Source organism: Typopeltis vanoorti, chromosome 7, assembly GCF_054136105.1.
Source record: "Typopeltis vanoorti isolate ZY-2024b chromosome 7, IOZ_Tvanoo_1.0, whole genome shotgun sequence".
In the NCBI taxonomy this organism is placed as follows: Eukaryota; Metazoa; Arthropoda; class Arachnida; order Uropygi; family Thelyphonidae; genus Typopeltis; species Typopeltis vanoorti.
Window position 1 is genome coordinate 70,876,320 of NC_143555.1, and position 23,670 is coordinate 70,899,989.

The 23,670-nt window shown below is 36.1% G+C and overlaps 1 protein-coding gene across 4 annotated transcripts in view; it reads left to right on the forward strand.

Annotated features, from left to right (window-relative positions):
* LOC150104769 (rho guanine nucleotide exchange factor 17-like) overlaps positions 1-23,670 on the forward strand; it is a 678,990-nt gene that overhangs the window by 295,751 nt on the left and 359,569 nt on the right. For all 4 annotated transcript variants that reach the window (XR_016548547.1, XR_016548548.1, XM_090395338.1 and 1 more), the window contains one exon: positions 10,893-11,075. Coding sequence is in view for 2 of the 4 variants with exons in the window: in XM_090395338.1 (XP_090251464.1) it covers positions 10,893-11,075 (183 nt within the window). In the remaining 2 variants the exon portion in view is untranslated. The remainder of the gene's footprint in view (positions 1-10,892; positions 11,076-23,670) is intronic.

Consider the following 23,670-nt stretch of genomic DNA (forward strand, 5'->3'; position numbering starts at 1 on the left):
TTTCAATATTATCTATTCCTAGTCTGTATATTGTGGCCAAAGAATTATGGCTCTCTTTGCCCACATGCTACATTCAAATTACTTTGTGTGACAAAATAATTTTTACTTACAAAAAAGAAGGTACAGCTATGGGCTCACAACTATTCCCTTCAGTTGCAAACTTTTATATAGAAACTTTTGAACAACATGCTCTAGATTCCTTTACTTTAAAATATTTATTGTTTATCGTTTTAAGGACAAAAAAGTTTATAATGCTTCTGTTTACACCACTTCAGAATAATGCTGATTCAATTGTAAAAGAAAAATAATTAAGTACCAATAAACATTTAAAAAATAAAGAAAAAAATTCTAGGAAAAATTCTGCAGGAATTTAGCTTGTCATTAAGAAATTTTGCTTGTCATTTCACATTCAATCATAGTGTGACTTGAGGACATTATTACCATTGCAGATATTATTTCCATTATTATAAGCGAGTTAAACCTTAATGGATGATTGTGTATAAAGTGCTATTTAATAATTACAGTAAATTATAAATTTGTAAAATCTCTAAAAAAAAAAAAAAGTTGTAGTAGAAGAGAAGTCGTGAAGTATTTGAACAGTGTTACGGAAAGTGTTTTTTTCCCCCTTAAATATATCTTGTAGATTTGTGTAATATTGCTTTTGTGTGATAGCCAAACCGAATATAATCATTATGCTGTGGTACTACAGTTCTAAAAGTAAAAAATAAGTTCAAAAAAATTACTTATTTTGATTTTAATGTGGAGGTGCGATTGATGTTCAAAAATGACAGTAGTTGCAAAAAATAGCAGCAATAAAGTTAATGCCAGTAGTGTGGAAGGTCTCAACTTGGAGATCAAGTTTTCCTTTGGACTTTTCACACTGGATAAGATGCAACAATTGTTTCATGTATTCGTCCAGAGTTAAAGATTTATGGAGCATTAGATCGAAAGATAAAAAAGGAACATATTATATGTGAGAAGTGTGATAAAAGGCTAGACCATTCCAAAATGTTACTAAGAATAATTAGAAAATGAATGGGAATGCTTGCAACGGTAATAATAGAAGCGCTGTGGAAGAGCTTAGGCAAGAGTTAATGAAGATGAAGAGTTAGATGAAATGTGTGGAGGAGGAAATTGAACTTTTAAAGAAGAACATAACTGATGTAAATGACAAGGAGGCTAAGAAGAAGCAAGTATCTAAAGATAATATAGTATCTTTATATGGTGACTCAATCATTAAAGGTGTGGTAAAAAATAAAGTGCACAAGTTGTTTTACAGGTGGTACAATAAAGCAAATATCAGATGCTTTGCATAGAAGGAAAGAATGAGCATCAGAATTAGTGGGCACAAATAACTTGAACAGAGAGACAAAGAATGTCGAAAGGGATTTGAAGAAGTTGTTGCAGGAAGTGAAGGATAATAGTGTCATTGGGAAGGTGGTTAGTTTGCTGCCCAAATATGATAATAGTGAACTGAGAAGGAGAGCATTGATACTGAATGACAAGATGGCTGAATTGTGTCAGGTGGAGAGTGTTCAATTTGTAAATGTATAGAATGAATTTGAAGGGAAGTTAGAATGGTTCATAGCTAATTTGATGCATTTTTATGGTTTAGTATTGGTCATTTGAAGTGATTGCTGTTTAATAAGAGTGCACAAGGTTCATATGAAATTAGTACCACTAAGAGTCAGAGAGAGGTTGAGAAGCAGGTTGTGGAAGGACAGGAAGAGGATGGATACACAGGTGAGGAAATGATTACAGCAGAGCAAAGTGATGCAGTGCAAAATGGTGGGGATGATAAGAATACAAATGAAAATTAGTTAGGATCAGGGAAACAGGGATGGTCAGAACAAAGAGAGAGCAGTGCACCATAGCAGAAAGTGATTAAAGAGTTATTGTGTTAATGAGATGGCCTCAAAGAGTGGAGAGAATTGTTATGCTTGTATACTAATGTATGAAGTATCAGAAATAATTGGGCTGAGTTTGTAGCATTGATTGAATCAGTATGCCCAAAGATAATTGGCATAAATGACACTTGGTTAACTGAGGGTGATATACTGTCAGGATTTGAAATGGTAGGATATAGAATTTTTTGAAAGGATAGGAAGATGATGAGGGAAGTGGAGTGGGGTATTGTTAATGTTGGCAGAGGAATTGTGTCCTTCAAGAGCTGTAGTGGAAAACAGTCGTGTGAAGATTTTGAAGCTGTTTGGTGTGAAGTTGAGATCAATAGAATAGTATATCTAATAGGATGCTGTTATAGGCCAGGGAATGTGGAGAGTATTGATTATGAAATGTTTAGACAAATTAGTTGGGCAAGTAAAAGGAAAATGACCCTAATGGGAGATTTTAACTATAGGAATGTGAATTGGAAAGAAGATATAATGTATAGTAACATGGAGAGTTGAATTTGTTGAGTTTCTGCAGGATAACTATCTAAAACAGCATGTGATGGAAGCAACACGAGATTTGTCGCTGTTAGATTTGGTGATATCCTCACAGGATGTGGTTGTGAATGAGGTATCAACGCTATCACTTGTTGGTGAAAGTGATCATGAAGTATTGGTTTGGAAGGTAGTCAAACAGAAAAAAATTGTTATCAAATGGGAACTGATAAGGCAGTATCTACAACAAGTAATGCACAACTGCATATCAAGAGTTAATTAAGCAAATGAATAGAGCAGGAGTGAAAGCAAGCAAGCAGTGTTACAAAAGAAGCTGTTATGGAAATACAAAATAGTTCACAGTGAACAGATGCATGAAGAATATAAAACATGTTAAAAAAGAAAAAGAATATGAGAGGAGATTAGCCAGTCAGGTCAAAGCTAATCCAAGGGAATTTTTCTGGTGTGAATGATGCTGTGCAACATGTAGAAGGGAGGCAAGAATTAGGAGAATTAAAGGTGAAAGAATCAGCGGTATATCAAGTGTTGCTTTTGATAGATGTTAATATGGCTGTGGAATGGAAGAGATATCACCATATATCTTCCATCATATTTTTAAAGAATGTGCAAAAGAGTTAGCGAAGTTCTTGACCTGGTTATTTAATGAACGTCTTGCAGTAGGGGTGGTTCCTAAGGAGTGGAAGGAAGGTAAAATAATACCTCTCCACAAGCATGTTGAAAGTTTATTTTCCACTTGGTTAGAGTATAATAAATTTAGTTTAATCCTTTATCCAAGTGTGAGGAAACAGAGTTTGCACCTGAAAGTATCTTCAGGACTGGGTTAAGGTGGTACAACACCAGGGCAACTCGTTGCAAAGGTGGAGCAAGATACCAACACTCCTATCTTAGTATCTCCTATAATGCAAAACACATCTCCTTGCGGATATGTCTAATGTTATGCATTAAGGGAAGGGCCACTACCCAGACCGGTTTCGACCTTTATTGAGGTCTCTTCAGTGGGAGCCAGGCCCAAGTCGAGATATCAGGCAGAAGCATTAGCAGGTCATCTCCACCTATAGGAATTGCCAATTGGTGTGCCACCCTTTTTTAATAAATTACTCTGGATTTAGAGAAAGATGTTGAAAGTTTATTTTCCACTTGGTTAGAGTATAATAAATTTAGTTTAATCCTTTATCCAAGTGTGAGCAAACAGAGTTTGCGCCTGAAAGTATCTTCAGGACTGGGTTAAGGTGGTACAACACCAGGGCAACTCGTTGCAAAGGTGGAGCAAGCTACCAACACTCCTATCTTAGTATCTCCTATAATGCAAAACACATCTCCTTGCGGATATGTCTAATGTTATGCATTAAGGGAGATGACCTGCTAATGCTTCTGCCTGGTATCTCGACTTGGGCCTGGCTCCCACTGAAGAGACCTCAATAAAGGTCGAAACCGGTCTGGGTAGTGGCCCTTCCCTTAATGCATAACATTAGACATATCCGCAAGGAGATGTGTTTTGCATTATAGGAGATACTAAGATAGGAATGTTGGTAGCTTGCTCCACCTTTTCAACGAGTTGCCCTGGTGTTGTACCACCTTAACCCAGTCCTGAAGATACTTTCAGGCGCAAACTCTGTTTGCTCACACTTGGATAAAGGATTAAACTAAATTTATTATACTCCACAAGCATGGTTTGAGAACAGAAGTTTCCAATTATAGACTAGTCTGTATATCTGCAGTTGCGATCGAAGTGTTGGAAAATTTGGTTAGAAATAGAATACAGGATTGGGTTGATGGACAAAAAATTCCCTATGATGGCTAGTATGGGTTCGTGAAAAGCAGGTCTTGTTTTGGCAATCTGATTATGTTTTATGATAAGGTGAAAATGTGTTGGATAAGGGAGAACAGTGGTGCACTCAGGATTTAATCTTGGAGGGGAACAAGCACTCAGAATTTAATCTTGGGGGGAAGTTGAGTAAACAATTTGAAAATCCACACTATGCATCGCATATGCAATGATCGGTAATTCATAAGTAGTATAGAAATAGAAGACACAACATAAATAACAAAAAATGAATTTTATTTTAATTAGGAAAAGATTTTTGGAAAATTTTCTAGTGTTTTTTTTCCTTTTTATTTTTTTGGGGGGCAGGACCCCTTGGCCCCCCCTCCCTGGGTGTGCGCCACTGAGGGAGAATCATATATAATGATATTCTTGGACTTTGCAAGCATTTGCAAAGTCCAAGAATACTACATGATATGTTGGTGTACAAATTGCAGAGGATAAAAATAGTGAATTGATTAGATGAATTGGGGATTGACTCTCTGAACGATACCAGCAGGTTGTGTATATGACAGAGCCATGTCCTACAAAAGGAAGGTAACCAGTGGTGTGCCTCAGGTTTCTGTTCTTGAGAACTTATTTGTTCATGATATTTCATGTGGATTGACTGGGGATCTTCAAATATTTGTTGATGATGCAAAGTTAGGTAGAATTATTACGAGTAGAGTGATGTTAATTCTCTACAGGAAGATTTGAATACACTTTAACTTGGACGAATGAGTGGGGTTGTACTTTCAATATTAATAAATGCAAGGTGTTACACTTTGGGATACATAGATATAAGGCTATGTACTGTATTGGTGGAGCTGTACTTCAGGAAGTGGATGGGATTCGGGATCTGGGAGAGATGATAGACAGTGGACTAAATTTGCGGGGCCACAATACACATGTTTGAAATGCTGCACTTCATATTGTTGCTATGATAAAAAGTACACTGATATGTAGAGACAAGGAGTTGGTAGTGGTGCTTCTATATAAAGCATTGGTCAGACTGCATATGGACTATTGTACTCAGATTTGTTCACCTAGTTTTCATTGTGATGTGGAAACTAGAGAGGGTTCAAAGACGAATAACCAAAGTGATACCAATACTCTGGAGCAGGGTTTCTCAAACTGTGTTCTGCAGAAAGTGAATAAGTGTTCCATGAAAAATTATTAAAATTAATATGAGCCCGGAATGGTTTTAAATGCTGTGACAAGTTCAAACATGTTTGAAAATCAGATGCTCCTCATTTTGTGTGTGGATTGTGCTATTAAGGCCAGCGCACACTGGCCTTGATTCAGCCGCCTGCAGTTGTCAGCACCTCCAAGCGCGAGTGAAGTACACAGGTATCTGTTCTAGGAAACGTGTGGTCAAAAGTAAGGTCAATGCAATACGATGTGATACAGCCCTGCATGCCTATAACGTGCCTTGTCGCATTTTTGCAATGCAATACAGCCTGCTGTGGCGATAATGTGCACTTAGCTTTACATTGAATACGAGACCGATGATACTTAACTCTAACCAAGGTGTTCCGTTAAAATTTCAGGATTTGTGAAGTGTTCTGTCTAGGAAAAATTTGAGAAACGCTGCTCTAGAGTGTTGGTTATGAAGAGTGTTTGAGAGAATGAAGATTGGTAGATAGGTGGAAAAGAGGAGATATGATAGAGACCTTCAAGTTAAGGGATTCTATCAGATTAATGCAGATTAAATGATAAAAAAAGTAGATGTTAAGATAGTAAGAAAAAGTGGTCATCCTTGGAAGTTTTATAAAGATGAGTAGTAGATATTTTACATGAGGAGTCGTTAGTGAGTGGAATGCATTGCTTGAGTGTATTGTGAGTGCAGGCTGTGTAAATAACTTTAAAGCTCATTATGATAGACATGTTGCTGGTTGAGTGGGCCTCCCACAATGAATCTGCTAACTCCATGGAGGTTATCAAATAATAATAATAAATGTTGAAAGATTGCCAACCATAGTGAAGTCAAATATTATTTTAATCTAATTAAAAAAGTAAGTTTTCTAACATGATAGTTTGTCTCCATAATTATTCATAATGATTTGCTGGATTTATTTTAACTTGTGGTTTTTTCATTCTATTTACAGACAAATCAACATAAGAACATACTCACTTTACAAAGTTCTGTTGGTGGTGGTGATGGGCAGTAGATGGCATTGATGGTAGTTGTGTGTAGTGGGAGAATTAAGTAGTATAGGAGATGGTGAAATGTGTGTAAAGAGTGTAGTAAAGTTCCCTCCCATGATGACTCCTTGGACGTGTTATAATAATAATAATATCATCTGCCTAAAGTAAAGAGCTGAGATTAATATATGCAATTTTGATATCAGGTTTAATCCAATTTTAAACACAACTGATTTTTACATCAAACTATCTTCCTGTACCTCCTTCAGTTTTAAATGAAGGAGGTACAGGAAGATAGTTTGATGTAAAAATCAGTTGAATTATATTCCCATGATTCCTAGTTATATTCCCATGATTTCTCATTTATCTGTCTTAAAGTGAAAATCTGATTCTGAAATGCTCTATTTTGACTTGAACCCAGCTTGTTCTTCTCCATGTTTCTCTTTCACACTTTTCTTAGACTTGCCAAAGATGTTTGTATAAATCTTATTAGGAACATTCAGTAGGGAAATTCCTTTGTAATTCTGACATTTAGTTTTATTTCCTATTTCAAAGATGATACTATGAGTGCTCTACTCTAGTCATCTAAAATTCAACCTTCTGACCATGCTAGGGGTTGCAAATTTACTGACTCTTTCAATTACCAGTGATTTGATGAAATTTTTCACAAATAATGGTTTATTGATTTACATGGCTATTTCTTGTATTTTCAAAAAGTTATGTTGAAAGATAATCAGTAAATATTAATAAACAGAAATTTTATTGAACATAAAGAATGACATAAAAATTCTAAAAAAAACGGAATACTAATAATATTATTATTATTATGTATGATCTCCAAGGAGTCCAAAGACTCATCTAGGGAAGCACCAACTTTGCATCTGCACCACATAATCCACCAACTACAGCAAACCGCATCATTTACACCTATGCCTGTCTACTGTCTGCCACTACTACTAGTATTTTCACAGACAATCACAAACAATCACAAACATCCATCATGCCCACAGCAGGATTCAAACCATCAGCTTTTTGGTTGGAGAGCAGATATGCTAACCACTCGGCCAATCAGGCCAGCTGATGATAATAATAATAATATAAATATAAATAAACAAAATTTTTATTTCAAAACATAAATAGCAACTTTAAAGATAAGGAAAACACATAAGCTATTTTTTTATTTTTTTATTTAGTGTCATTAAAATGAGTATTTAGCTTATTCACATTGAGGAACCAAAGCTTATTGAAGCTTTGGTTTCCTGAAGGTTACCTAATGTTTTCACAAATTAACTCAGCAGTGGAAAATGTGCATTCCAGTTTGACACTTGTTGGTCAGCTGGCTATTAGACAGTCAAAAGCCATTTTTAAATATTTTCCTCATATTTTTTCTTCTTGAAAACACAACCTGTGTTAAGTCTAACACTTTTTTTCTTTGCCTGGTTATTCATAGGCTATATCAGTTTTTTTTCTACTTCTTTTTTTCTTTCTCCCTGATTTTTATTGGTCTGTAAATTGCATGTGTCCTGAAGGCTAATTTGTGTGTATTTGTATTTGTTTTTGTTTGTCTTTGAAATAGTACCCACAGCAGTGGCGGCCTGTGAAGTATTAAGTGGGAGTGCTGCCTATACAAAATTAAAAAAAAAAATCATTATTTTTTTCTTAATTAGGAGCCAAATTATTAATAAATAAATCTGTAGATTTATTTATTAATAAATTGGTTACTGATTAGGAAAAAAATATTTTTTAAAAAATTATTTTGTATAGGCAGCACCCAACTTAAAACTTCACGGGCCGCCACTGCTGTGGGTACTATTTCAAAGACAAACAAACAAATACAAATAATACACACAAATCATGGGCCACCCACAGTGAATTGTTATTGAAGTCTAGCATTAAATTAAAAAAACCCTTTCTTCCAATACCTCCTTTCATCAAATATTAACTCATGAAACATTCTCATTTCTTAACTTTTTTTTCTGTTTGACACAATATGTAAACAGTTGACACCACTATTTAAACTATCAATCAGAACACAGAATCATAAAATATAATTTTACATTAATATTCAATGTTAAAATACTTGAATACTTGAATCTTTGGATCCTTGAACACATTTTTGTGATGAACGGTAAGTACTTCCACTGAAACCAAATATATATATGAGGGTGGTCTGAAATGTTCTCGGCCTAACAATGAAAAAACGAATATATAATTTCAAAATTATTTTAATTTTTCAACATAATCTCCTGTGAGATTAATACGTTTATTCCAGCATTTCTCCAGTGCCATTATCCTATCCCTGTAGTGGTTCTCAGTAAGATCTGCAAAATAGCCCTCTACAGCTGCAATCACCTCTTGATTCGAAGAAAAACACTGACCAGCGAGGAAGAGTTTTAGTTTTGGGAAGAGATAGAAGTCAGAGGGAGCCAAATCTGGGGAATAGGGTGGATGTTCCAACAATTCATAGTGCAGATCCCTTAATTTTCCCATTGCCAAAACACCTTTGTGGGCAGGTGCATTGTCCTGATGAAAGATGATTTTTTTCTTCTTCAAACCAGGTTTTTCCTCACAAAGTTTTTTGTCTAGTCTGGTTAAAAGATCGGAATGATATTCCCCAGTTATCATTCTCATTTCTTTTCAATACCCTTTTCAAGATAATTAACAAACAAAATGCCCTTTAGCATCCCAAAACACCGATGCCGTGACCTTTCCTGCTGATGGAACTGACTTTGTCTTCTTTGGTGCTGAACTGTTTTTGACTGCTGTTTGGATTCTTGTGTGTAATGGTGAATCCAAGTCTCATCCGTAGTAATAAATTAACACACAAAATCATCTTGTTAAAATGCTCCAAGCACTGTTTAGAGATTTTCAAGCGAGTGCGTTTTTGATCTGCTGTGAGCAAGCGTATTACCCATCTTGCTCAAGGCTTTTTCATTTGCAATTCTTCATGCAAAAAAATATATCCTGCATGTTCTTTTGAAATGCCTATAGTCTCAGCAATTTCACACACTTTGACTTGCTGGTCATCCAATACCATATCATGCACTTGATCAATGATTTCTGGTGTTGTTACACTTTTTGGACGTCCTTCATGGATCATCTTCAAGGCTGGTCTGGCCATGTTTAAACTCGGCAGCCCATTTGTTAATTGTCAAAAATGAAGGAGTAGAGTGCCCATAAACTTTTATGAACTTCGATTGAATTTCATTTGGCATTAAACCTTCTTTTACAAAGAATTTTATAACCACACGATACTCAATTTTATCCATTTTAAGGGATACAGACAGTGCTTCTGCTTCAGACAGCCGTATAAAACAAACTACTTGATAGAATGACTTGCAATTTCACATGGATGCTTATAACAGATGTACCAACTTAAAAAAAAAAAATCTTGCCAGTAGTGTTGCCATCTGTGGTCAAGGCATAGAACATTTCAGACCACCCTCGTGTGTGTATATATATATGTGTGTGTGTGTGTGTGTGTGTGTGTGTGTTTGGGGGAGGGGATTTGTTTGTTTCATGACATATTGAAAACCAATAATAAAGGTTAATTCTATATTTGATTGGTATATTTAAACTAAACCAATAATGAAAAATGCCTGTATTTATCAGTGCAGTATTTATCAGTACTGGAATGACCATGTATAGTGAAAAACATCTCCCCCAAAAGGCAACATATTCATATCCTGAAGCAAATCAGCTTTATTGTAGCATTAATGCAGCATATAGGGCCAATGCACCATATTTGGTTGGAATTATTACCGTATTTAGTTTAATCAGAGACAACTGAAATTTATGACCCTGTATAGTGAAAATCATTCTCCTTCCACAATCACAATATGGCATTGGCACAAGCTAAAGTAGAAGTTTTATTGTAGCCACCACTGAATAAAGTTGTGGCCAACTTATTTCATAGTTATTGATAAGGAAGATTTATTTATGTAATGTAAATTATCAAAAGCAAATAGTTTTTTCTTCTTCTCTCTGACTTCTATGTTTATTTTTCTTCCTTTTATAATAAGATAACATTACATTTGGGATTTTCTGTACCATTATGATAGTCAATACTATTTTCAGAAATGTAGGTTTACTGAATTGAAACTGGCACGAGATATATATTTAATAATTTGTAAAAATGTGTCCTCCAGCTGCCAAAACGACATGTTTTGCCATGTCTTCCTTAGTTGAAACTTCTGTTGCATAGGCACAAATTATTATTATTATTACATCACACCTCCAGGGAGTCCAAAGACTCATTGAGGGAGGGCATATACTCTACAATTCCTCGTCTCACTACTCCACCAACCTTCATCATATAACACCAATGCCATCTACCACCGACTACCACCACTAGTACTTTCACAGACAATCACAAACATCCATGCCAATGGCGAGATTCAAACCTGCAGCCTTTTGGCTGGAGAGCGGATACGCTAACCACTCAGCCAACCATGCCAGCTCATTATTTCATCTCAAATATGGTTCATTATTTCTAATAATTTATTACTTAATTAATTAATCCAAAATTATTTCTGTTTCAGAAATACATGAGGCCTTTGAAAAGTCCAGAATATTCTGGTATAGTGGACTTAAGTCTGGTTGATGAAATTTTTTATCAGATCCCAGAAATTTTGAGTCATCATGAAGCATTTTTGGATGTCCTTCGCCAGCGGTTATCCAACTGGGATAGTAAACAGAAAGTTGGAGATGTTTTTGTAGAAGCAGTAAGTAGATGTTAATTTCACACATTTTTGGTTTTAATGCTGTGTAATAATCTCAGACATTATTATTATTTTTACTTCTGATCTGCATGAAGTAAACAGATTTGTAATTGGAGGTCTTAGTTATTATTATAACAACTTCCATAAGTCAAGAGACTCGTAATAGGAGGTCTCACTTTGTGTGTAACCTGTTTGTCATATCGAATATTAAACTCATTCACATTCTTATCATTCATCCCTTCTTCTTCTTGTGAGGCACTTGTTCATGATGCAGGGGACCTCCCAGTGATAGTACTGGTCCTTTTTATTCTTTTTCTGTGCTTTTCTTCCTGTATTCTATTCATCATTCTACTTCTCCTGACTGAGGAGAAGTAGAGCTTTACTTTTTACTAACCTGTCTTCCAGACCACCATTATACTGGGGTCCAACACCTTGCCATTGTGTTTGCTCTGTGTTGCAACCTGTGGACAGTGGGAAAGGGAAGGGGAATCCTGTATTATTGCACTACTTTGTCCTTCCCCCCCCCCCCCACAAAACAGGTGATCCTGGGTGGCCAGGATCATTCGGCTAGTGGGCTTGCCTGCAAGGATCAAGGGTGTTGCAGTATGTCTCCTTCCCCATTATCTGGAGACAGGACTTAAGGCTTGTTGTTGTGGTGCTCATATAGCACCCAAGGTAGAAATAGCATTCCACTCCTAAGTGCAGTGATTGCTTTTTAGAGAGTGGGTCCATTTGTGGCTTTATGGTGGATTGGGGAGCTCTGGTACTGAATCCAACTTCTTCTGAGAATGAACACTTCTTTATCAGGGATCCTCAACAAGCCCCAATAATCACATGAAACCACAGAAACACCAACAAAAAACATCAGAAGTTGCTATCAGTACACCACTTTTCTTCATAATACATTCAACAGGGGAGCATCTTCTTCAAAAAATGTTGCCCTTCTTCATCCAGAAGGATTAGCAGGATCTCCAAAGTCTGTAAAGAAGCTCTGTTCAGTAGATATACTTATTGAAGCATCAACCAAGACACAATCAGAAAAGTTATTTTGTGCAACATTCATTGCATGAATACCAATTATGGTTCCCCTCCTCACAAACACATGTAAAATGTAAACTTTTCCAGAGGTGTAATATTAATGTGGGATCTCTTCTACATACTAGACAAAGAGAAAACTGCTCTGAAATGAAAGATCAAGGAGTTCCAGCCATGAGGAAAATGCTCATATGTAATGATGGTAACCTGGTTCCTACCAGGAACATCATCCTTATATTCAACCCATCAAATCTACCAACATTTGTCAAAGTGGGCTATCTCAACTGTCCAGTAAAGCTCTTTATGTTGCTTTAAATGTAAGGAGTATGGTCATTCTTGAACTGCCTGTCATGGCTGTGTCATCTGTGCTTAATGTGGCAGTAAACACCATGAAAACAAAGATGATAAAAGTAAAACTCCAAAGTGCCCTAATTGTAAAAGAAACTATCTGGTTTACTCCTGAGCATGTCAAAAGTGGAAGAATGAGGAGATTCAAAAGATGAAAAACAGAGCCATGCATCACTTATCAGAAGGAAGAGGAAATATACGACTAAAGTGGCAGCAAACGCACCCAGGAAGAAAGATAGTCAATGGCTTTCTGCAGCCATCTTTCACAATTGCATGACTCTCACACTGCATGAATGGCAAAAGATGGCAAAATCAACAACATGGATGCTACTGCTGATAATCAGGAAAAACACTTCTGTTATTGAGTTAATACTAAAATCAAACTATGTGTAGGGAAAGTATATCATTCAGACACTGAATGGTTTGAAGAGAGAGAGAGAGAGGAGGGGGGGATTCACTAAAACCCAAGTTGTGTGATTCATTTAGTATACTAAACATTCAAGATTGTCATGTTTTTTAATCTCAAAGAAAACAGATACCATTTATTTATTTGTTTATTTTTATTTTTAAGAAAGCATTTTGATAGGTATTTCTGATATGATTAAATTATCTAATGTTGAATAATTTTATGGATGCTAGACTGTGTCTTGAGGAAAAAAATTATTTTCTAAAGACATCACAAAAGACAAGAGTGAACCATTTTTCGGGGAATATCAAACAAAACAAAAGGGTTAAACCATTTTTATAAACTCTGGAAAATTGCAGTTTTTATTGCCTTTCCAAAAGACTAATTAAGGATCAAAAAACTGCAGTTGTCCAGAATTTATAAAAATGGTGTTAGCTTTTTTTCCATTTTCACAAAAGATTCTATGTAGGGAGAGATAACATTCTTTATGAGAAAGTGCAGTGTATTTGCAATTTTTTATTTATTTTTTATAATGTGAATCAAACGCATGAAAGGTCGTAAGCCTATAGTACATTGATACAGCGAATGGGAGAAGGTTTTTTTTTTTATATTTATTTTATATGTATTTTATACTTTTATTTTTAAACAAAAAAAAAAGCAAAGCTATTTTTGATTTTCAGAATTTTAAAGTGCTTTGAATTATTTGATTTTTTTTACTAATCTGGATACCCTGCTTTCAATACTAAACTTGGAATTACTGATCTACTTCAGACCTCAGAAATTCATATATGATTTCAAAACAATCAAAAATGTCCATGCCCAAGATGAGATTCAAACTCGCAGCCATTTCAATGGAGAGTGGACATGTTAACCATGGTAATGCTTTGGGATTAGCAGTTGTCAGTCAGTTGTGGTCCAAGATCAAAAGTGAGTGATGAGTAGGTAGTTTATCTGTTCTTTAATTTCCAGTTCTTGTTCCAGGAATCAATGGTGTTCGTTAAGCTGGTTATCAATGATGTAAATTGAATTGAAGAGTTATATTTGGCTCTGACAGCAAATGTATTATTATTAAATACAAATACATGTGAAAGCAATTACATTTCTTGTGGTTGGATATCTGTGGAAGGTATCCCAAGACTGGAACATTTTTGCTTGATTTGAATACTGCAGTCGAAGTACCATTCAAATCACTGAATCCTATTGCAGGGTGTGATGTAATGGTGCACGGACAGCAAAAGTTATATTGCACCATTACCAGTGGGGCAGTATGACCTTCCAATTTTTTAAAAAAATGGACAATACCATATAAAAATATAAAAGATGATGCATTTGTACAAATGAATTCTTTATAAAATTAAAAACATCAAGCAGTTTGTCCAAGTCTGATGAGATCTGCCTAAAGTTTTATTAACCTGATTAATAAAATTTGTATTCCTTTCTCTAGTGAAGTGCTGCACTCCACCTGAATGTGATATCTGGTAAGACAAGTGTTACAGCACACGTGTGTATGCGTGTATATACACACACGTACAGTTATCTTCTCTTAGTAGATAAGTAATAAATGAATGACTTCTGAAAAAATAAGTGATAAATCCATACTTAGTTGTTATTTATTTATTTATTTAGTATTATCCTGGGCCTCCTTGAGCTCATGACTCATTGCAGGGTGTATTACTTCGATGAGAAAAAAATTTTCTCTAAATTAAAGATGCCAAGAAATTATATTCTTGGATTAATCGTTTATCCTTTGTTTGCTCACTTTGATATACTGCGCATGAAGTAATGTCATGACTGGGTAACTTGTATATAGAGGCCAATGACTTCACATCACTTTCCTTAGTATCCCATGATGCAAAGCACATATATGTGCTGAAGTCATTGGCCTCTATATACAAGTTACCCAGTCATGAAGTTACTTCATGCGCAGTATATCAAAGTATGAGCAAACAAAGGATAAACGATTAAACCAAGAATATAATTTCTTGGCAGCTTTAATTTAGAGAAAATTTTTTCTGATCAAAGTAATACACCCTGCAATGAGTATGTGGACCATCAATGAGTCATGACCTTGAGGTCATGACTCATTGATGCCATTAAAGTTGCCAAGAAATTATATTCTTGGTTTAATCCTTTATCCAAATGCAAGCAAACAAAGTTTGCATGTGAAATAACTTCACAACTCGGCAACTCATATACAGAGTTGCTCAGTTGTGAAGTTACGACTGGGCAACTTGTATATAGAGGGTAATGATTTCAATCACTTGCCTTAGTATCCCATGGAAATATGACTTCTGCATTACCTCAACCTTGGTATCACTTCTGGATCTGGCTCCCACTGATGAGACCTTAATAATGGTCAAAACTGGTCTGGGTAGTGACCCTTTCCACAATGCATAGAATTATACAACTCTGTATATGAGTTGCTTAGTTGTGAAGTTATTTCACATGTGAACTTTGTTTGCTTACATTTGGATAAAGGATTAAACCAAGAATATAATTTCTTGGCATCTTTAATTTGTAGTATAGATAAGTGGAAAAACTTATTTTTCCACTTATTATATATCTCAGAGCACTCTCTCACCTTGGGCAGGGCCTGAGGTGCTAGAGTGCTCCAGGGTCCATCCTTTATTGTTTTTTTTTTTGGGGGGGGAAACCCTTAAATTGGCCCTAATTTTTTGAGGCCCCAGCTAGAGTGCTCCTCTGCATAAGACCCTGCTCGTGGTAAGAAAACATGCAGCTGATGATATGACATGATACACTAAGAAATGAAATGACATGATATGAAATGATACATTAAGAAAGCAAGTTAGAATAACAATAAGGAATTTATTTGAGACATGAAAATGGAGTTTCTGAAGATGAGGAAAGAGATGAAGCATATGTTGAGTGAAATAAGGAAAACTGTAGATATTTATTGAATAATAAGGAAGAATGGAATGAAAGATGGCCATGTGAAAGAGATATTGAATGATTGATTTGAAAGCAGCACTGTTATGGAGATTCAGTTATGAGAAGTGCGACAAATGAAAAGGTGACCTTTTGTTTCTTGGAGGTAGAATGGCCAGAGTGACTAAGGCATTGGATATGAGCAGTAAGCAAGCAAATGAGTTGGTAGTCGTATTAGGAATGAATGATTTGTTTGGGAATGACGAGAATGTGAGAATGGATATCAGTAGATTATAGAGGAGAGCAAAAGATAACAGTGTGATATGAAGGATAGGCAGTGTGTTGCTAAGGTATGAGAGTGATGAGTTGAGAACAGAGATAGCAAGCAAAGATTGATATCGTATGCTATCATAGCTGTAGGAGAAGAAAGAAGTGCAGTTTGTGTATGTGTGAAATGAATTTGAGGTATGGTGGAACTATATAAGACAGAAAGACAGACTGAATTTAAATGGTTTTGGTTTGAGTCAATTAAAGAGGGCTGCTGCTGGAAAGAAGAGTAAATGACTGCAGTGAATTAAAGAGCTGAGAAAGTAAGAGATGATGTGGAAGAGCAGGAAAGGGATAGAAAAGATTAAAGAAGAGCTTGTGAATGAAGATGTGTAATGCAAAGGAATAAAAAATGAGAAATCAGGAATGCAAGACAGAGAAACAGGGGAGGGAATGGAGAGATACATCATGAGAAGTGTGGCTGCTAGATGCAGAAGTGAATGTGAGTCGATAAGAAAGGATTTAGACAATTTGGATATGCAGGGGGTGGGTAGAAGTATATAAGGCTGAGGATGGTTATGAGATGGGTGGTGATAAGACAGGAATGGCCACAGAAAAGTATGGAGGAGTCACATCTGAGAAGCGGTGTTGATGGAACTTCGTATCAAACTTAGATTAGCTATTATGTTTGTTTATGAATGCCAGAAGTCCTTAAATAAGAGGAATAAAATTGTTGCATTAATCAAGTTCCCTAACCTCAAAATTATCAGAATAGAAATGGAGGTGTATGATATATTTTGTGATGACAGAAAGAGGTAGGGTGGGGGTGCAGCTGATAATAGTTGAGGATTTACACCTATGCAAGGTCAAGATGAAAAGAAGAAAATAGTGACAGTAGTTTTGAGGCAGTATGGTGTGAGGTAGACAGGATAAAATATTTATTTGCATGTTGCTATAGACTTGGAATGCACAGAGCAGTGGCAAGGAAATGTATAGGAAAATTAGTCAAGTAAATAAGACGGTGATTGCTGTGGGTAAATTATTTCTGGTAATATCAGTTGGAACGAAGAGAGGGCATCCAGGGGAAAAGAGAATGAATTTCTCAAGTGTTTGAGAGACAACAATCTTAGGCAGTATGGAACATAGGGGGCATGATGAGCAAGGATTTTGGTCATCTCATTCAAGGATGTTATCATAAATGGGGTGTCAAATTTCCCTCCAGTTGGTGAGCCAACAATGAAGGGATCACCTGGTGGTCACCAGGACTTCTGGCGAAAAGAGCTGTATGTGGAATTATAAAGCTTGTATTTATGAAAAAGCTCAGGAAAAAACTTTCAGTTAATACCATGGAATGAGGAACTGGATGGATAAGAGTAAGAGGTTAAATAGGGTACATATGAAATGGATGAATAGGTTAGGCATAATATGTAGAAGAAGATGATGAGTGTAATATTCAGTTGGATGAGAAGTACAAAAAGCAGATGAATGTAACTCACTTCATAATGATTGCAAAGGCTCAGTATGGGTAGCAGTTAGCTAATAAGGAAAAAAATAATAATAATAAAATAAATTTCTGGAAATTTTCTCAGTTCCAAGTTATGCGATTTCTTTCTTACTTCATTGTGGTGTGTGAGAGCATTCCAGTTATGTAGAGTTCAGTGGATATGCATGCGCTGCCATCAACGATCACAGCTGTGTTCCTGTTCATTTAAACTTTCCAATTGTTGTAGCCACTAACAGAGGGATCACCAACTTTACTGGTTAAACATCATGGTGTTCAAGATTCATGAAGAGAAACCAGCTATATGTAGACTAATACAAAAATATCACAGAAGATGCCAGCTCAATATGAAGAAAAAATTATTGATCATCAATTTGTCATTAACGCAAGGAAACGAGAAAATTTTAAACTTGCATAAATAGGAAACATGGACAAGTTTCCGCTGACTTTTGATGTGCCTTCAAACAAAACTGTAGATTCCAAGGGCACAAAAAGTGTTACTGTTAAAACTTTGGGGCACGAAAAAACTTACTACATGGTTTTTTTATCCTGCTGTGCTGATGGGACAAAAAATAAGGAAGAGACCTAGCATTTTACAAGTTTGTGAGTGGGCCAAAGCTTCATGGGATGCTGTGAAAACTGAGACAGTTGTTAAATCATTTAAGAAGTTTGGCATTAGTAATGCACTGGATGGTACAGAGGACAATTTGTTGTATGAGGACTCAGATTCTGATTTAGAAGAGGTCTCAAGTGTTTCTTCATATAGCCCTGGAGATGAATTTCTGGGTTTTGACGAAGAAGATTAAAAAGTGGGTACTCTTTCCTAATTAGATTAAGTATTTGTTGAAAGTAGACCTACTTATTACTTTATATTTGAAATACTGTAAATTCATTATAATATTCAGTCATAAAGTTTTTTTCCTAAAAAATGTGTACAAAAAAGGGGGTGCGTCTTATAGGCCGGTGCATCTTATATGTCAGCAAATACGGTATATACTAGTTTAATCTTTTATCCAAGTGTAAGCAAACAAGTTTGCAACTCATATAAAGAAGCTAACGACTTCACATCACTTGCCTTAGTATCCGTGAGGTCATTAGCTTCTTTATACGAGTTGCCCCAGTCCTGAAAACAGTTGACCACATGAGACAATCTGGCATGGAATTAATTTCCATTGCACATAACAGAGACAGCTGTTGACATAAAATTAACACAGGTGATTTATTTGCCTCACTTATACAGATTAGGAATTGGTAAAAGACAAAATGCAGCCATCGGTGAACATCTGATACAAATGGAGGAAATAACATCTGTCGGCACCCCAAGAGATGCATGATAGAGTGCAAAGGATTTTCATTGCTTTACGCCACTTGTCTAGTAAGGGAGGAAACTGAATTTGCTATCAAATATGAGTCAAAAGAACTTGGCATCTGGTGGAAATGTGATTGATGTTTGTCAAAGTCATAGTTTTAGTTCAGAATGCAGACTACTTTTGCAGCAAAAGTGCACACAAACTGTCTCCTGCTGTAAAAATATGAACCCATTTGCAAGCTTCCTTTTTTGATGGAGATGGTCAATGGCTTTCTGGCATCACTTACTTTCTATGACTCTTGTATCACATGAATGACAGAAGATAGTGAGGTCATCCACATAAAGGGCATTACTGTTGGAGGAAGTTATTCTGTTATTGAGCTGACCATAATTGTGAAAACATTGGCCACTACATGCTTATTATTGGTAAAGAGCTCCAGGAAAGATAACTGCTATTTTGTGTAATAATTAGTGATGTTGCTTACGTTTCAGTGTATTATTGTTTATTTTTGATGACTTAGTGTGACTGCATTATTATTGGCCTTGTGGTTTTGTTAGTGACTTTTTGAATCTTGCCTTTAACAGGACACAATGGTGGTATGCATATGTAAAATTCGATGCAATAGAAATTTTTTAAATTTCAAGCATCAACTTTTGCAGAGGTCGTAAAAACGTGTAAATCTAGTAAAACTACACGTTGCCATACTAATTGTAAACCCATAGGGATATCTGGCACAAAGAGTAATGCAGAATTGTTCTTAAAATTATTAATTAGTATAAATATTCAAGTTGTGCACTTTATGTATGCTTGTCAAATTGATATTGGAAAAAATAAGCCTAGTATTAAAATAAGTTTACTGTAAGTAAAAAGGACTAAAAAGGATTGTGTCTGGGACCTAAAAGCTAACTATAGCACTGAAGGTCATTCAAGCAAGGAAGTTTCCCGCCTTCATTGAAGGTCAAGACCGCTGATGTCAGAGTGATCACAGGATATTCAGGGGTCTCCGACCCTGAAGCACGGAACTCTTGAAAACGGTATATAGGAGGCCTGAAGCACAAGGACTCTCTCTCTCTCGTCGTCACCTGGCTGCAGTCCACAGGTCAGTTTGAACTCATCGGTATGAAACCCGTGGAGAAACGGGTGGTCTCAGAGAAGAAGTGGAAGTTTCCATGATGTATAGGAAGTAAAGGAACTTGCCTCGTGCATTGAACGCAGGACACCATGAGTCAACCTAATTCCTTTGGCGAAGATGTGCCACTGCTCCCATACGTGAATTGCAGAAGGATGCCTGTCGAGCACTGTAAGAGGAATTCCAGTATTCTTAACGGATTGGAGAAGTTGGCAGAAACAACTAAGGATCTTATGTGCTAACAGGACTATATGTATTGTAAAGGACCTGTGAGTAGAAATCTTTATGTTAATTATTAAGTATGAAGGGATGAGTGTTAGTCCACTGGACATAATGTTACTAGGCTAAATGAGAATGTCACGGATAACAAAGATTGAGATTGTAATGATAGCATAGCATAAGTAAGGATAGGGACTGCCAGAATTGTATAATATGAGAATCTGCTCTCATAATAATGGGAAGTTCAGTATTGTTAGATAGAAGTTGATATTCATGTTAGGATTATGAAAAGAGTTGGAAGAAAAGTGTATTCTAGTGTAGATTTACCTTAAGTTAAAATAAATGTGTTTTGTTTGCTTAATAGAGACTATTGCCTAATCTTTACAATGTACTGCCTTGCAAAAACTTTGAACCTGTTTATTTAGAATTTGGGGAATTGCTACGACTGTCAATTAAGTCCACAAATAGATTTAGCTATATCCTACTGGTACTATAACATATCTTTGATGCTCTTCGTCTAGAATTCAGGTGGCACAGTCATTAATTAAATAAATTTTCCCGTTTTCTGTTAGCGTAGGAGATAGTTATCTGTACTCGTGAATAAGCCTAGTTCATAAGCTTATTCATCAGCAGCTTCACCATTTATAGGAATCGTAAGGTTAAAGTGATACTAGGAAAAGATTAAGGAATTAAGTCGGCTGCATACTACAAGATAATCAAAAAGACAAGATTACAACAATGACACGTTATAACAATGGTGAAGTCGATACACGTTTTATAACAATGGCACAGCTTGACAGGATTTAATCCACAATAATTAAATTTGCATAAGTGTGGATTGAGGTAGTTTTGAACAAAGATCAAGGCGGTAGAAGTGTGATATGTTTAGAAATTGTCAATTCTATTGTAAAGCATGACCGTTTGTAGGAATCGTAAGGTTAAAGTGATACTAGGAAAAGATTGAGGAATTAAGACTGACACACACTACAAGATAAGAACAAAGATAAGATATTACAACGGCACAAACACACATATTAACACATAAGGTCAATCATTGAGTGACACAAAAGATCAAATCTATTAACGACATAGATCTTTCAAAAATGGTTCGATGTTGTGAGTTCAACATGGATGCTTAGTGAAATGTGAAAGATGTGTTTGTGGAAAGGATGAACAGGAGACAAAAGAAAGTATGGATTTGTAGATAATGTGATATTTTGTTAGACTATGAGTTGGTGAATGCAAACAGACTGAAGGAATGAAAGTTAGCATAAATGTAAGAAACAGAATGGAACTTAGCATAAATGAAAGGAACAGAATGTGAGACTGAAGGAGTGAAAGAATGCAGGAATAAAAAAAACAAGAGAAGTGATTTGAAAGCAAATGGAAGTAGGAATCAGGAAATGGAAGTAAGGTATGGAAGAATGAGAGGGAGCTAGACTATAGGATCAATTGAGTGAAATTGCTGGAATGCAAGATTTGAAGAAAGAGTTGTTCGTTATGAAATGAGGAGTATGTAAAGTGATATTAGATGTTTAGTGGAAACAAATGAAAGAGCGCAAAAGGATAAAATGAGAAAAAAAAAGAAGAGAAAATGAGGTGATGAATGACTCAAGAATAGCAGTATATACAGATTCCATTATTAAAGGATTGGTTAATGAAAGAGTCCATAAGGTCTGCTTTCCAGAAGGGAGAATGAGCAAGATATTTTCATGCTTTGGATATTTAAAGGAAATGAGCAAGAGCATAACTGATGATTGTGAGAACAAATGATTTAGTTGGACATAAGGAGAATGTAAGGTGGATATCAGAAGCTTATTGAGGAGATTGAAAGATAACAATATAGTGGGTAGGGTTGTCATTGTATTGCCAAGGTATGACAATGATGAGTTGAGATGGAGAGCCAGAATCATGAATTGTGTGCTGGTAGAGCTTTGTGAGGAAATGGGAGTGCAGTTTGTGGATGTATGACGTGTATTTGAGGGAAGAATGGAATTATACAAACATAACTGATTGCATTTCAATGGCTTTGGAGTTAGTGAACTGGTGAAACTGTAGATAAATGGAAGTCTAGCAACAGTTTCACTGGTTTTTGTCTTGCATCAGTATGTGATGAAGCAAGAGATCATAAGTAAGAGTGAATTGAATGATCAGGAGAGCGGTACAAAGAGACTGAAGTGCTTGGCAATGGAAACCATGGTAGTGTAAGACATGAGGAGAAAATGGCAATGCAAGAGGAACAGAGAAATGAGGTTGGGGGTGGGCAGAGCCTGAGTGGACAGGGAGACATGGCATAGGGAGAGTGGATGTTGTAGGTAGCAGTGAATTTATGTATGGGGATGATCAGCATAGAAATGGAATAAATTGGGATGTGAGTGGGGTAGTCAAGACTGAGCAGATATATGTGTAAGCGGTAATAAAGGTGATTGGGTAGGGTCAGGTGTGGATAAACTGCTGTTATTTTATTTCTATTTTTATTTGTTGAAGGTCTTCAGTTATCATCAGCTGTATCCCACATCCTCTCCTATTAACTTTGTCCTTCCTGAAAATATAGTACCATTTATATGTTATCCCTGTAACAGTATCATTTGTCAACCAGATCTCGCTGTTATTTATCTGGTCTGAGACCAACTGCTTGAAGGAATGATGAAAGATCTTTTTAGGTTACTAGTTTCTTTGAATGTCAAAGTTTTTAGAATAGCAATGATAGCTTTTTGAACTTTTATTTTTGAAGTGAATGTGTGGCTGGTAAAACACTTTTACAGGTGCTAATAAAAGGTAAATATATGGGCTCCAGAGTCAAGTTCATGCCTTTTATGAAGGTGTGCAGAAAAGTTGTGGTAATCACTATGAAGGAACTGAGATAGAACCATGGAACTTACACAGTATTCTACATTAAAAAAAAAAATTAACAGCCTATTTTTCTACCCACTGCAGGATGAAGATCTCTCCCATTGCAGGAAGTTTTGAGTCTACTATTCCCATGGTGTCCCAGTTCATACTGGGAGAAGACAATCACAAACATCCATGCCTATGCGGGAATTCGAACCCGCAGCCTCTTGGTTGGAGAGCGGACATGCTAACCACTCAGCCAACCAGGCCACTAGTATTTTACATATTCCCCACGAAGTATTATGCTTTTGTTACAACACTGCATCATTTGCAATACTCTAAGGGGAAAAAAAAAGCCTTGTTGCACAAACCAGTTCTCAGCAGATATGACTTCATTTGTGGTAATTTTTGTTCCTTTCAAGTGTTTCTTTAAATTTGGGAATAGGAAGTAGTCAGATGGGGCCAGGTCTGGTGAATAGGGTGGGTGAAGCAGACATTGAAAGCCCAAGTTGTGTATTGATTGTTGGGTTTTCATGAGCAGTGTGAGCATGTGTGTGTTTTTTTTGCAAAAGCAACATGCCTTTGCTCAGTTTCCCATGGCGTTTTTCCTTTTGTACTTCCTTCAATTCCTTCAGAGCTGTTGAGTAAACTGCTGCTGTAACCGT